This window comes from Lepisma saccharinum, chromosome 22 (assembly GCF_977018435.1).
Source record: "Lepisma saccharinum chromosome 22, izLepSacc3.1, whole genome shotgun sequence".
In the NCBI taxonomy this organism is placed as follows: Eukaryota; Metazoa; Arthropoda; class Insecta; order Zygentoma; family Lepismatidae; genus Lepisma; species Lepisma saccharinum.
The window spans coordinates 32,432,971-32,447,583 of NC_139250.1; the positions used below are offsets into that span (position 1 = coordinate 32,432,971).

At 41.8% G+C, this 14,613-nt stretch overlaps 1 protein-coding gene across 1 annotated transcript in view; it reads left to right on the forward strand.

Moving 5' to 3' along the window:
• Positions 1-949: 949 nt before the first annotated feature.
• The window catches only part of LOC146004806 (tektin-B1-like), a 46,639-nt gene continuing 32,975 nt past the window's right edge, over positions 950-14,613 (forward strand). Inside the window, exons 1-2 of the mRNA XM_083143832.1 lie at positions 950-1,152; positions 4,410-4,626. Coding sequence (XP_082999958.1) covers positions 950-1,152; positions 4,410-4,626 — 420 coding nt within the window. The remainder of the gene's footprint in view (positions 1,153-4,409; positions 4,627-14,613) is intronic.

Genomic DNA, 14,613 nt, shown 5'->3' on the forward strand with positions numbered 1-14,613 from the left:
AAAAAGTCATTTTCCCCCTTTCCCTCAGCCACTGAAACAAACAAACCAGGGTAGTTAAAGATCCAGGAATTTGAAATAAATTCAATTCCGGTCCAGGAGAGAAAATCAGCAAGCTTAAATGGATTCTGGAGCGTAAAGAACCTTTTCATTATTATTATTATTTATTTGTTCAGCACAGGATACATTTCCCAATTATGTTGAACATAATACACTGTGAATAAATAACAAGAGAGAAGACAGAAAAAAAAGAATACATGGAAGTATGAACGTCTATGTACACAATATTTACATTTATGAACTTATTGTTGTGATAATATTTATTTCAGCACACTACGCGAGTCTGTGAACATATCGAAGTCTACAATTTTTAATAGTTCATTCACCGTGTCCTACATGCACACTGCAGGTGAAAACCATTGAGTGTTGACCCTTGACCTCTCTGTGTAGAATAATTTTCGGTTTCTTGCATTGTGTCGGCCTACATTAAAGTTTATACTTTCTAACAGTGCAGAACACTCACAGCCGTGATTAATCAGTTTCTGTAAAAAAAAAAAATAACATCACTGATGACTCTTCTGTTGAACAAAGTTTCCAGACCGTAATGCTGGTAAAGTATTTCAATACGGTCCAGGAACCTTTTTTCCAGAATGAATTTAAATTCGGTCCAGGAACCTTTTTTCCAGAATGAATTTAAATTCGGTCCAGGAACATTTTTCCGGAGGACTTTCAATTCGGTCCAGGAACCTTTTTTCCCGATCAATTTAAATACGGACCAGGAACCTTTTTACACTGTAACAATACCAACTTGGACCGAATTTAAATTGTGCGAGAAAAAGGTTTCGGTCCTACAGCGGAACCCAATAGAACCCATTAGAATTTATGGGTTACCTGGACCTTCAGCAACCCCGAAAAAAACACAGGCTAGTTTTTCCTCTTTCAGCAGACGAAGATGTTCTCTGATCACCCCCAGAAGCCTGTCCCGCGTGTGGCGGGCCCCGACTGGAGCTCGCGAGTGTTCGCCGCAAAGGAAGCCGCCGAGGCTCAGAGGGAGGACGCCTGCAGGCTGAGGCAGGAGAGCCGCCAGCTGAGAAGCGAGACGGCCATCGCGACCAGGTGGAACAGCTACAGGAACACCCACCGGCTGGAGGACAGGTGAGAGGCAGTGGCGGGTCCAGAAGTTACAGTTGGGAGCATGGGCATCGGAAGGGGAGGTCGAACGGATCGGTGCCCCCCCCCTGAAAATTGACATCGTTCATTTAAGATACAAGAAAGCCGAAATTTTGTTATTTTTATTGTTAAGAACAGAAATAAAGTTCATTTAGTTAGTATTCCAACAGAATAATCAAAGTAAAAATGCATTGGATCTCAAACATTGATTGAAAAATAAAGCAACAAGGTTATATTCTACCATTTCATCCAAAGAACAAATGGTTCCACAGTTTTCAAAATTCTAATAATTACAGTTGTAGGTGAGAGAGGTCACACAACAGACTTTATGAAAAACAATTCCCCCCTAACATTTAAAGCCATTTCTCTAACGAAACATGCAAAAGTTAATATTAAAATGCATTTCAGATACTAACTTCATAAATTGCAAAATAAATAATGGAAAATAGTTGTGCTGTTATTCACTCGTTTGGTGGATAGTCTCTCCCCATTTATATAATAATAATTATTATTATTTCGAATACAATTTATTTTTGTTAGTTCATAATATTTATTATTGTATAATAATATTTATAACCGTGGTAATAATTCTTATTATTTTTCTACTATTCAACTTCTATCATTTGCCCGAGCCCCCCCCCCCTTTCAAAAAATTCTGGCGACGCACATGGTTGGGAGGGGCGTATTTCTTCGGGTAACTTCATTACCGAGAACCAATTCTAAGCTACACTTGCACTGTTTGATATAAACAATAAATAGTACGGCATTGAGTATTGCCGGATTTAGCGATTATGAAAGATGTGTCTAAGTATTATAAATAGTACTGATAGCATTATACAGGGTGCGGCAACATGACGGTTTTTAATTACAACAAAGACAATGAAAATGGTTTGGACATGTAGTAAGATTGGACGAAGATAGAAAAGCAAAGCAATTAATGGAAGCTAGAACAGAGGGAAGGAGAACACGAGGTAGACCCCGGAAGACATTCGAAAAAGAAATAGAAGAAATAGGACAAAAGAAAGGAATAGGAGAAATGAAGAGGATGGGAAAGGAACAGGTGAGATGGAAGGAGTGGACAGAGGCAATCCCGACGCTATAAGGCAAAGGGGGGAAGTGGAAGAAGAAGAAGAAGAAGAAGAAAATCAAAACTCCTTCATGGATCGAAGTTAATTTAATCGCCGCAACCGAATTGCGCACACTTTAGATCCAGAATTGCGCACAAATCTCACTGACCTGTCTTGCGCTCAGATTTTGATCGAACGTTGCCACTTTGATAGCTTTAAAGTCTGTGCGCAAAACTGTCTTTTTCTTTAGACAAGAAGAGAGAGAGAGAGAGAGAGAGAGAGAGAGAGCAATTAGAAATAAAATAGTAAATCTCTGAAAAAAAATAATTTGACCAGTAAATGTAGCAAGTCAAGATACAATTTTCATACCAATTTACTCCAACTCAAAAGTTAGGTTAGGTTAATGACTGCACAACAAACACTTCTGTCAATGGAAGTATAAATACGGAGATACACCGACCATTACATTCTAGTCCATCAATCAGGTTCATCCTCTATGCCTATCTAATGCTACCCTTTCAGCAAAAAACACGTGTAAGTTCACACACATACACTTAACAAACACAACAGAAGTGAGAACGGCTTGAGAACATTTTACATCTGACAACATTGCCCCCGGCCCCTGCCTGGCTACGGGCCTGAAATGAAGCTATTTTTTTAACAGTATAATGAACTTACACTGTTATTTACTTGTACTGGGATTTGATAAAATTGAATATTTGGAAATCTAAAATTGTATTCAGTTGTGGTTAACATTTGTTCACTTTGTTTCTTAATTACATTCTTGTATGCATGACATTTTGTAAAAATATTAATATTCATAAATTTTTACATGCATTCATAATTAAAGCAAGTCTTAATCTCTCGTTAGAGTACAGCTTTAGTTCTGATCTTAACTGGTCTTGTGGTAGGAGCTTTTCATTGAATAAAAATCTATATTTTCTTAATTTTGCAACTAAACGTAAGTAGAAGCTATTAAATAAATGTTAAGAAAAACGGGGGAAAAAGTCGAGAAAAAGGATAGAATTCTGGATTTGTTTTTTTAGTAGACACCCTGTCCAGGTATCGATATTCAACTGTTCGTAATCTCAAAGCATGTCAGTCAGCATGGAGCATTGGCTGGCACAACAAAGTGTTCTTGTGGTTGAGACACTTTTCATAATGAATGTGTGGTGGCAACACAGCGTGCCTTCTGTCAGCACTTGAACATTCACCGTAATATGCATGTTCCCAGTCGGAAAACCATTTTACTGTGGGTAAGGAAATTCAAGGAGACGGCATCAGCAATGGAAATAACACCTGGTGGACATCGTAAGGTTTGAAATCCCGAGAACATTCAAAAAATGAACTGTCCTTTTCAAGAAACTGCATGAAACTGCCACTCATGTTATTTTCCTAAAATGCTTTGAGATGCAGTACAGCCAACGGCAAAGATAATGGTAGGCAAATTGTCCATAGCTATTTTCATTCTTTTCTATTCTACATTCTGTGTTGTTTTAAAGAATGGAATTCTGTTGATGGGAGTCAAATGTTGTCCTCTGCTGATTGACGTTATTAGTTCAATTCATAGTCATCACATTGTGGGGAAAAGAATGGAGGCAAATGGTGATGGACAAAACGCCTACTATTTATTTTGCCGTTGGATGTACTACATGTATTAAACTGACTTCGTTGCATAAAATAATTTTGTTTTTATTTGTTATTGAAGACCGTCATGTTCAGTTGTCGCATCCTGTAATACAGTGAACAAAACTGTTAGAGTAATCTTTTTCAGATAGTAAAGAAATATTAAAAAATAGTACAACTACATTAATCGATACAATAATTTGACACTGGAAATTGAATCCTGGACTTGTTGGTTACAAAGCAATAACTTTAAGTAATAGACACAGAGCGAGAGCATTTAGATGTGTTTCACCTACGTCACAAACTGTTGCATTGTGGTTTTGAGCACTAATACAGACATTCGTGATAAACGTGCAGTTGGTGCAGATGTAACGAACGCTATGTGGTGGATACTTCCTTGCAAGCGACAAAATTGGGCGCAAATATGGCGGTTGTGCGCATTTTGACGTCACATGAAATCCACCTATAGGTCAAATATTTCCTATGTTTCTCACAGTTTCGCCTCACGGAATGAATTCTCAAGCTAACTTGTCTCCTTCCCCGTTTCAGAGTGTCGAGCGTGGTGCAATGGCGGAGAACCCTGGAGATAATGATGAAGTTGGTTAGGGATGAGATGGATCTGCTGAGGGGGATGAAGGATGAGCTGGAAAGGGAGCTCAACCAGACAGACCTCCCCCTGAGCATCGCAGACCACAGCCTGTCCATCTGCGACCAAAGGGACCACAGCGAGCTGGTCAATGACGTCGCAGAGAAACAGCTCAAAAAGGTAACTATTTTTCACTCTGTCATGCTCTCAAGCCAATTCCTTCTTTATATCAAGGCCTGTGAAAAAACGTCATCACTGGTAGGTTACGGATCTCAACACGATATCACCGTATTGCAATTCGCGATTAAAATTATCCAATATGCCATCTGGTGGGATTTTTCTGGAACTACTCTATGTAGGATACTTGTGTTGAAGTCGTTCAAAGCATGGGAATGTTCGAAAGAGTAACGTCTACAGTTTTGTGCTCTAAATCGTTTTGTGGGTCAGGACAAGTGGAAAGTTTACATGTGTTTCCAGCCCTGGAATCAACAAAATGAAATTTGTAAATAAATCAGGGAAAACAGAATTGATTGACAAAAAATTGGCATGGGTGATAACAAGGAAATTACGAAGAATGCACGAGCCTGTTCTCTTTATTTTCTGAAATATTATTATATTACCATGAAAGGAAAGTTTTAAATTGTGCTTTGTGCTTTCTTTGTGAATGAAACATTTTTTTATTAAAAAAAATGTATTTTCACATACCTTGTCGGTGGTAATATGTGCAAAACCATTGAGTGCGAAGAATAGTTTGAGAATTAATTAATGTCTGTAATCATAAAGATAACCAGAAAAAGAAAATCGACGATTTAATGTTGCTGTTTCATTCAGTGAAGATAGCCTAGATGAAATTGTGATTGCTAATATTATTATCCTGTCTTATTACTAAACCAGTTTGCCTCTTTTGGGGAAAAACTGCAACGGCATGTTTACATTTTTATCCTACCCAAGCTTTGCAAATACAGGTCTTCTTCTTATTTGGCGCTACAACTCTTTATGAGTTTTGGCCTGCTCAACAATTTTCTTCCATTGAATTCTATCCTAGGCATCCTTCTTCCAATTTGAGATCTTCATTATTCTAATATCGTTTCTAACATCATCTTCCCATCTAACTTTAGGTCTACCTACTGGCCTCTTGACAAATGGTTTCCATTTATATATCTTTTTGACAGGCGCGGCTCGTGCATAATTTTCCTGGGGGTTCACCAAAATTATGCAAAGTGGACTTATCTAAACCTTTTGAGACACTATACGCTTTGGTTCGTAGAGATAGTACTGGGAAAATTATCAAATTTTGGCCGGTAGATTACTGACAAAGTTGATTTGCTTCATGTTCAGATAACAGTGACAGCACCAAGGAGTGTGTGTGTAGGGGGCGATCATTTTAATTTAAGATTTTCGTATGGTATTGTATTTAGGGGTATCTCAGAATTCAGAAAATATTCTCGCCTCAATTTTGCCTCTTCCACTCTTGCCAACTCTTTTCTGGTCCCACCACTGTCAAATAGACTATATTATTGGAACTGGATCCAGAACCTACAGTTAAAAATACAAATCTCTGCCTGCTAAAACGAGTATGTATCAGTAATCGAACCCAAGACCCCTTGATTACAAGATAATTCTTATATAACTATTCGAAAGTATATCGCTAAATCAAAGCGATTAGATTCTATTCTATGCAATATGTTAATTTCTCGCACAGCAACAACTACACTCCTTCCAATACACAATCCACCTCACTTCACTCAACGTATCACTATGCCATATATATTTCAATCACCAGCCATGCACTTCAAAACAAACTAACAAGTATGGAGACAATGACACGTAACAAAGTTAAATGCGCGCCTCCCTTCGAACACCCTCTCGCGCTAGAGTATAACTGATCGCACGAAACCCAAACAACTTTTTGGTCGTCTTCTGACGTAAGTGCGAAACGCCTTCATTGTTAGGTTAGGCTTGAATAAATAGCAAATATTACATTTTTGGTCAAGCACGGTAAGCCCCGAAAATTGAGTGTATATATTCTAAGACAACTAAACCTAAAAAGCCTAACATGTCAACGAAAGCATTTAGTCTGACGTAAGAAGACCAAAAGGCAGAGGCGAAGATATAGTACAAGCAATGCAAGCACTGCTTGCGTTATTCGAATATAATTTAATGTACTTAAAGTTTTAGCCTTATTTAGTTTCCATCGCACTCGATTTCGCGAAAAATTACGGCCGCAAACTCCGTCCGCAGCTCTGTAGCAAGCACCAGACTCAATGCTTGCGGTCGCTCTTCGGGAGAATAATGCACCCGAAGGAGTCACATGGCGAAGCGTGAAATTGGGGTGGAAACCCGTTCACAATGCTCCTACTGTTTGACCAGCGATCCGAGAGCTCTCGAGTTTTCTGCGCATGCCCGAAGTAGAAGAGTCCAGTCGTAAATTGGGGGAGTTTGTGGAACCGCTTCTCTGAAACGCGAGCAGCGCGAGTGTCACGTGGGGAAAGAGAGCAATGTTGCCAACCGGAGAATATTGTCACAAGATATCGGAAGTGCTCTGGCCGTGGAGAGGTGTCTTTGCAAAAGCTGAAGTCTTGAACGTAGCGCCAGTTCGGCATCTTTGACCCAACCCCAGAGGAAGCCGACTGGACCCGTATCTGGTTTCGAGCCACCACTATGGGCGTCCGGAAGGGGGGCAAGGGGGGGACGCCCCCTGAAAAATGAAAGTCATCCAAAAATTATGTATTTCGCACATATAATTTCATTTTAGCCACAATAATATGTGTTAATTATTGCATGATCGCCATAAATTCAAATTTAAGCAATGCGTTTTTAGGGAACAGCACTATTTTTGGAGAAAATGTGCCTTGTTTGCCCCCCCTGGAAAAAAACCTTCCTTGCCCCTCCCTGGAAAAAATCCTGCGGACGTCCATGGCCACCGCCTGTTTTTCCGTAAAGCGATGTTGTCACATTTGCCTGCAGTGTTTAGACATCCATTCATTCACTGCGACGTTTTACTCCCAAGGTTTTATATTATACAATAAAAAAAATAGCACAGCACAATAACACTAATCAAGATTAGTAGTCCAATTAAGCCGGTTCAACGTCAGAAAATGGAGCTCGGTGGAGCTCGCCAAACCTCAAAAACTCACTTTCTCTCCACGTTCCACGGCTTATTTATTGCGCTAACGATGTTTCACAGCGTAGAAAACAGCACCAAAACATCAAAAACTCACTTTGATTATTTGGAGCTCACCAAAACCTCAAAAACTTATTTTTATTAATTGAGGTTCACCAAACCTCAAAAACTCTTATTTTCTCCACGTTCAGCGCCTTTATTTGTTGCGCTGACACAACGTGATGAGTAAATAATGCAGTCTCTCATTCTTGAAGGATGAATGCATCTTATTGTAATTTTCCAAGTCCCGGTCAAATGTTTGTATATCGTGACCTTTGTAAACCTACTTTTTTCGGGAACGATGTGTCAAAACCTCAAAAAACTTATTTTCTCTTCACGTTCCGCGCCTTATTTATTGCGCTGACGATGTTTCACAGCGTAGAAAACAGCACCAAAACATCAAAAACTCATTTTGACTATTTGGAACTCACCAAAACCTCATAAAAAACTTATTTTTATTAATTGAGGTTCACCAAACCTCAAAAACTCTCATTTTTTCTCCATGTTCAGCGCTTTTATTTGTTGCGCTGACACAACGTAATGAGTAAATAATACAGTCTCTCATCCTTGAAGGGTGAATGCACCTTATCGTAATTTTCCAAGTCCCGGTCAAATGTTTGTATATCGTGACCTTTGTAAACCTACCTCTTTCGGGAACGATGTGTCAAAACTTCAAAAAAAAACTTATTTTCTTTTTATGTTCCGCGCCTCATTTATTGCGCTGACGATGTTTCACAGCGAAGAAAACAGCACCAAAACATCAAAAACTCACTTTGACTATTTGGAGCTCACCAAAACCTCATAAAAACTCATTTTTATTAATTGCGGTTCACCAAACCTAAAAAAAAAACTCACTTTCTCTCCACGTTCCGCGCTTTTATTCGTTGCGCTGACACAGCGTGATGAGTAAATAATGTACTCTCTTATTCTTGAAGGATGAATGCACCTTATTGTAATTTTCCAAGCCCCGGTCAAATGTTTGTATATCGTGACCTTTGTAAACCTCTCTCTCGGGAACGATGTGCCACACACACGCGCGTGCACGCCTATATTGTGACGCAAACAAACAAACAAATAATATTTTTTTTAAGATTCTTGCCCCCTAACCCTACTTCCGGTCGCTATTTTGGATTTCCGAGCATAGGTTCTATTCATATTTTACTTACATATAGGCGTACGTGATGAATCAGCAAACAGATTTTTCCTAAGTCTTACCGTTTCCAAGATAACCTAACCTAACCTAACCTAACCAGGTCTAACCTAACCTAACCTAACCTAACCTAACCTAACCTAACCTAACCTAACCCACCCTAACCTAACCTAACCTAACCTAACCAGGTCTAACCTAACCTAAAGCAAGGAGCTGGCAATTTTACTTAAGACTTGCCTTACAGTGCATAAAGCAAGGTTGCCAACCTACTGGTATTTTTGCCATAACCTTTTACAAAAAAGAGAGAGGAGAGAGAGAGGGAAGAGTTAAACAACCGACAGCTGCCAACACCCACCCTAACCTAACCTAACCTAACCTAACCTAACCTAACCCACCCTAACCTAACCTAGCCAAACCTAACCTAACCTAACCTAACCTAACCTAACCTACTCTAACCTAACCTAACCTAACCTAACCTACTCTAACCTAACCTAACCTAACCTAACCTACTCTAACCTAACCTAACCTAACCTAACCTAACCTAACCAGCTTCCGTGCAGCCGGTTGGATTCGTGACGCCGCGATAAACATCAACTTCCGTGCCGGGCAGAACGCCCGTTCCGGCGGCGTGGAATTCGCGCCACTCCCAAGTTCACGTTGAAAGGGGAGAGGCCAGCTGCTACCATGATGCTCGGGTAGAGTGACGTAAAGCCCAATGTCAAAATAATCTCATCCTCTGTTCTGTTTTTGAGTGCCATGTTCATGTAAGGGTTACGGTGTACGTAACCCCCGACCAGCTTGTGATGATACTCGAGATGCTGCCGTAGGAAACACAAACATTGCTTGTTCTGCAACGCTTCGATGAAATAGTAATGCGAGAGATGCCAGTTGAGTTTGTGCCCTCGAACCTAGTCCGCACGCAACACGCTCTGGCAGCACCTTTCACCGCTTCGGGTAAAGTGTTGGCTATCGGCGTGGTGCCAATATTCAAATTAGTGTATCGCATCAGTGCGTTGTTGTCGTTGGCAGCTCTTCGAAACGTGATTCTCAGTTCTTCTTTTTACATGATCTTCTTGTAGTCCGAGAAGAATCCCGGAAGCAAACGCATGGGAAAGAGCACCGTGCGACTTCTCGTCGATATTTTGGTTCCTGCTTCGAATCCTCCCGCCTGATAGTATGCTGCGTCCGTTTTGGATAACAAGGTGTTGACAGGCAGTGTGTATATATATTGTAAGAAGATGTTTCATTATCAACCTCTACTTCTTGCAGTACATCCTGGACACAGCGTTGCAGGTTAACAAAGGATTTTTGGTCAGTATATATTTTTTTTTAAAACTGTTCGGTTACTCGCTCGTTCCTGACATCATACACAAAAGTTTTCTTCGCGATGAGGATGACGCTACACAGAGTGTCGGCAGGTAAGGCATCGTGGAACTCGCACACAATCTTGATGTTGGTGCGATCGTTAACAACCACCTGCTTTCTTTTAGATGTGTTGATGACGAACATGGGTCTGTGAGCTATGAACTCGTTTGGATTGTAGTACACGTCCACGTTACCGGAAGTCACTCGTTTGTAAGCTGTGTACGCCTCGTACAGTTTCAGGTAGTCCTCTTCTGCGATGTTTAGGTTGTAGTTCTCACGTGGGAAAACTTCGTTCCTACCATTTTTGAGGTAAATGTTCTTAATCTTGCAGTTGTCGAACTGGCTTGAATTTTTCTCCTGATTGTTACCCCTTCCTGTCTGGAAGAGTACGGCTGCAAACTCGGGCATGTCGTACCGAATGTTGTTGAATTGCGTGGTTACGTCAAATTCGAAATGATTGCCGGAAGCAGGTTTTTGCACACACTGGTAGCCATAAAACTGAATGGACAGTTGAGGATTCTTCAGGATGTCGGCTTTGTACTTGAGAGCATAGTTTGATTCGTATTCTACCACTGGCACGCGCAGCTCCATGGACCTTACAATACACTTGGCAGCGTCGGGTAGTGTGTTGGGAAGCAAGGTAGTCCCGTCCGGGCCCAAAGTGCTGTATCGCATCAGTGCGTCGTTGTCGTTGGCAGCTCTGCGAAAAGTGACGCGCAAACCACCCTTCCACATGATCTCCTTGTAGTCCGAGAAGAAACCGGGCAGCAGACGCATGGGAAACAGTACTGTGTGATTTTGAGTTTTGATTTTTGTACCAGCTTCGAATCCCCCTGCCTGGTAGTATGCTGCATCGGTCTTGGAGAGTTTCAGTGTTCCCACGGCAGTCGAGGTAATCCCGGGGTAGTCAACCCTATTGATGACGGTGCCGTGCTTTCTAACTTCCACCTGCGAGAATAGGTACGGCAGTGGTCGCGGCTCCTGCAAAATCAACCACCTCCCCCTTCTTGTTTGTCACTGCTAATTCTATGTTGTCTATGCGATTACGAGATACAGGAAAGTATATCGGTGGGGAGGGTGTGTAGATAATTGGCTCCATGAACTCAGAGTTTGGTTTGAACGTAGCGATAATACCTGTCTGCTTGCAACGTTTAGAAAGTCGTTAATTTTGTTTCTGTATTTTCCGTCGTTGGGTTTCCTCGTCATGTCGATCGTCGCGAATCCGAAATCGTCACTGTTCCAGCAAGAAGAGCAGCGTTCCGAAAATTGATTGATCAACAGGCCGTTGAGTTTAGTTCGAGAAAGACGAGGTTTTCGGATTGTACCCAACCATGGAACTCAACGAGGGCGTGGTTTGGAAAATCGGAAAATCGAAAGTCACGTTCGAGGGTGACAACGTGAAAGTCAATTTGGGTGAGAAAAACAACTGAAACAGGTATCCCGGCACGGTTGGACTGTGGGAACTCATCACCAAAAAAACAACCAAGAGATTACACAGACGAAGATTACCAAAGTTACAAGGAAATTTTGATCATGACGGATGCCTTGTGCCAAAACAACGACGCTACGCAGAATCGCGTCAAATCTAGCAGCGGCGAAAAATACAAGAACCTCATCAAGCCGATATCGAACCAGGTCAAAACAGGCAGCGGCGTCAAACTCTACAACAACCTGCCCAAAAAGTTTGTGTGGGTTAACGACGTGCGCAAGCTCATAGACAGGTTGTTGGTTATTGCAGGAGAGGAGAATACAGGCAACAGCAACTTTCGCAACAAGAAGGTAGGAATTGTGGACATGGTTAGCTCCAAGCTTGCCAACTTCATTGTGAATGACGACAAAGGCATAGGGTACCTCATCAAAATCATCAACACCCTACCTCCAAAATTTTGGAACGTGGCCGAAGGTCGAGGTCTCGTGAACGACATCATCAACAAGCTACCCTTCAAGATGCACTTGCCAGGTTACCAGTACCGCGGCCCCGGTACCAAACTCGAACAGCGACTAAAGAGAGGCGACAAGGGTGTGAATCCCCTGGATGCTGCATGCAAGAATCACGATATTGCCTACAATACCAATACCGATCTCGATGTACGTCATGATGCTGACAGAAAGTTAGAGCACGCAGCTTTCGGGAGACTCGTCAGCAGAGACATCTCGCTGGGCGAACGGGTCGCCGCATTAGGTACGACCATCGCCATGAACACAAAACAAAAAAAAAATTGGGGTGGGGTCTATAAATAACAACCTACCCGAACTGCTCTGTAAAAAAATAATCAAGGTATGATCACCAAATCCTCTGACGGCATCCCAGGGAGTCACAAGCAGACAGGTATTATCGCTACGTTCAAACCAAACTCTGAGTTCATGGAGCCAATTATCTACACACCCTCCCCACCGATATACTTTCCTGTATCTCGTAATCGCATAGACAACATAGAATTAGCAGTGACAAACAAGAAGGGGGAGGTGGTTGATTTTGCAGGAGCCGCGACCACTGCCGTACCTATTCTCGCAGGTGGAAGTTAGAAAGCACGGCACCGTCATCGATAGGGTTGACTACCCCGGGATTACCTCGACTGCCGTGGGAACACTGAAACTCTCCAAGACCGATGCAGCATACTACCAGGCAGGGGGATTCGAAGCTGGTACAAAAATCAAAACTCAAAATCACACAGTACTGTTTCCCATGCGTCTGCTGCCCGGTTTCTTCTCGGACTACAAGGAGATCATGTGGAAGGGTGGTTTGCGCGTCACTTTTCGCAGAGCTGCCAACGACAACGACGCACTGATGCGATACAGCACTTTGGGCCCGGACGGGACTACCTTGCTTCCCAACACACTACCCGACGCTGCCAAGTGTATTGTAAGGTCCATGGAGCTGCGCGTGCCAGTGGTAGAATACGAATCAAACTATGCTCTCAAGTACAAAGCCGACATCCTGAAGAATCCTCAACTGTCCATTCAGTTTTATGGCTACCAGTGTGTGCAAAAACCTGCTTCCGGCAATCATTTCGAATTTGACGTAACCACGCAATTCAACAACATTCGGTACGACATGCCCGAGTTTGCAGCCGTACTCTTCCAGACAGGAAGGGGTAACAATCAGGAGAAAAATTCAAGCCAGTTCGACAACTGCAAGATTAAGAACATTTACCTCAAAAATGGTAGGAACGAAGTTTTCCCACGTGAGAACTACAACCTAAACATCGCAGAAGAGGACTACCTGAAACTGTACGAGGCGTACACAGCTTACAAACGAGTGACTTCCGGTAACGTGGACGTGTACTACAATCCAAACGAGTTCATAGCTCACAGACCCATGTTCGTCATCAACACATCTGAAAGAAAGCAGGTGGTTGTTAACGATCGCACCAACATCAAGATTGTGTGCGAGTTCCACGATGCCTTACCTGCCGACACTCTGTGTAGCGTCATCCTCATCGCGAAGAAAACTTTTGTGTATGATGTCAGGAACGAGCGAGTAACCGAACAGTTTTAAAAAAATATATATACTGACCAAAAATCCTTTGTTAACCTGCAACGCTGTGTCCAGGATGTACTGCAAGAAGTAGAGGTTGATAATGAAACATCTTCTTACAATATATATACACACTGCCTGTCAACACCTTGTTTTGTAGTCAATCTAAAAATATAATAAAATTAAATCATGCTTGAGCACGCAAAGAAACTTCCCCTTTGGCCATGCACATGCCCCTTAACTTGCCCCGTAGGACACGTTCTGTTCTCTTACGAGAATTAATATAGGTTGTCATAGAACCCTCCAATTCATGACTTAGCAAAAAATCTGTTTGCTGATTCATCACGTACACCTATACGTGAGTAAAAATATGAATAGAACCTATGCTCGGAAATCCAAAATGGCGACCGGAAGTGGCGTTATCTTGGAAACGGTAAAACTTAGGAAAAATCTGTTTGCGGATTCATCGCGTACGCCTATATGTGAGAAAAAGTATGAATAGAACCTATGTTCGGAAATCGAAAATAGCGAACGGAAGTGGGATTATCTTGGAAACGGTAAGACTTAGGAAAAATCTGTTTGCGGATTCATCATGTACACCTATACGTGACAAAAAGTATAAATAGAACCTATGTTCGGAAATCCAAAATGGCGACCGGAAGTGGGGTTATCTTGAAAACGGTAAGACTTAGAAGAAATCTGTTTACGGATTCATCATGTACACCTATACGTGAGAAAAAGTATGAATAGAACCTATGCTCGGAAATCGAAAATGGCGACCGGAAGTGGCGTTATCTTGGAAACGGTAAAACTTAGGAAAAATCTGTTTGCGGATTCGTCACGTACGCCTATACGTGAGTAAAAGTATGAATAGAACCTATGCTCGGAAATCCAAAATGGCGACCGGAAGTGGGGTTATCTTGGAAACGGTAAGACTTAGGAAAAATCTGTTTACGGATTCATCACGTACACCTATACGTGAGAAAAAGTATGAATAGAATCTATGTTCGG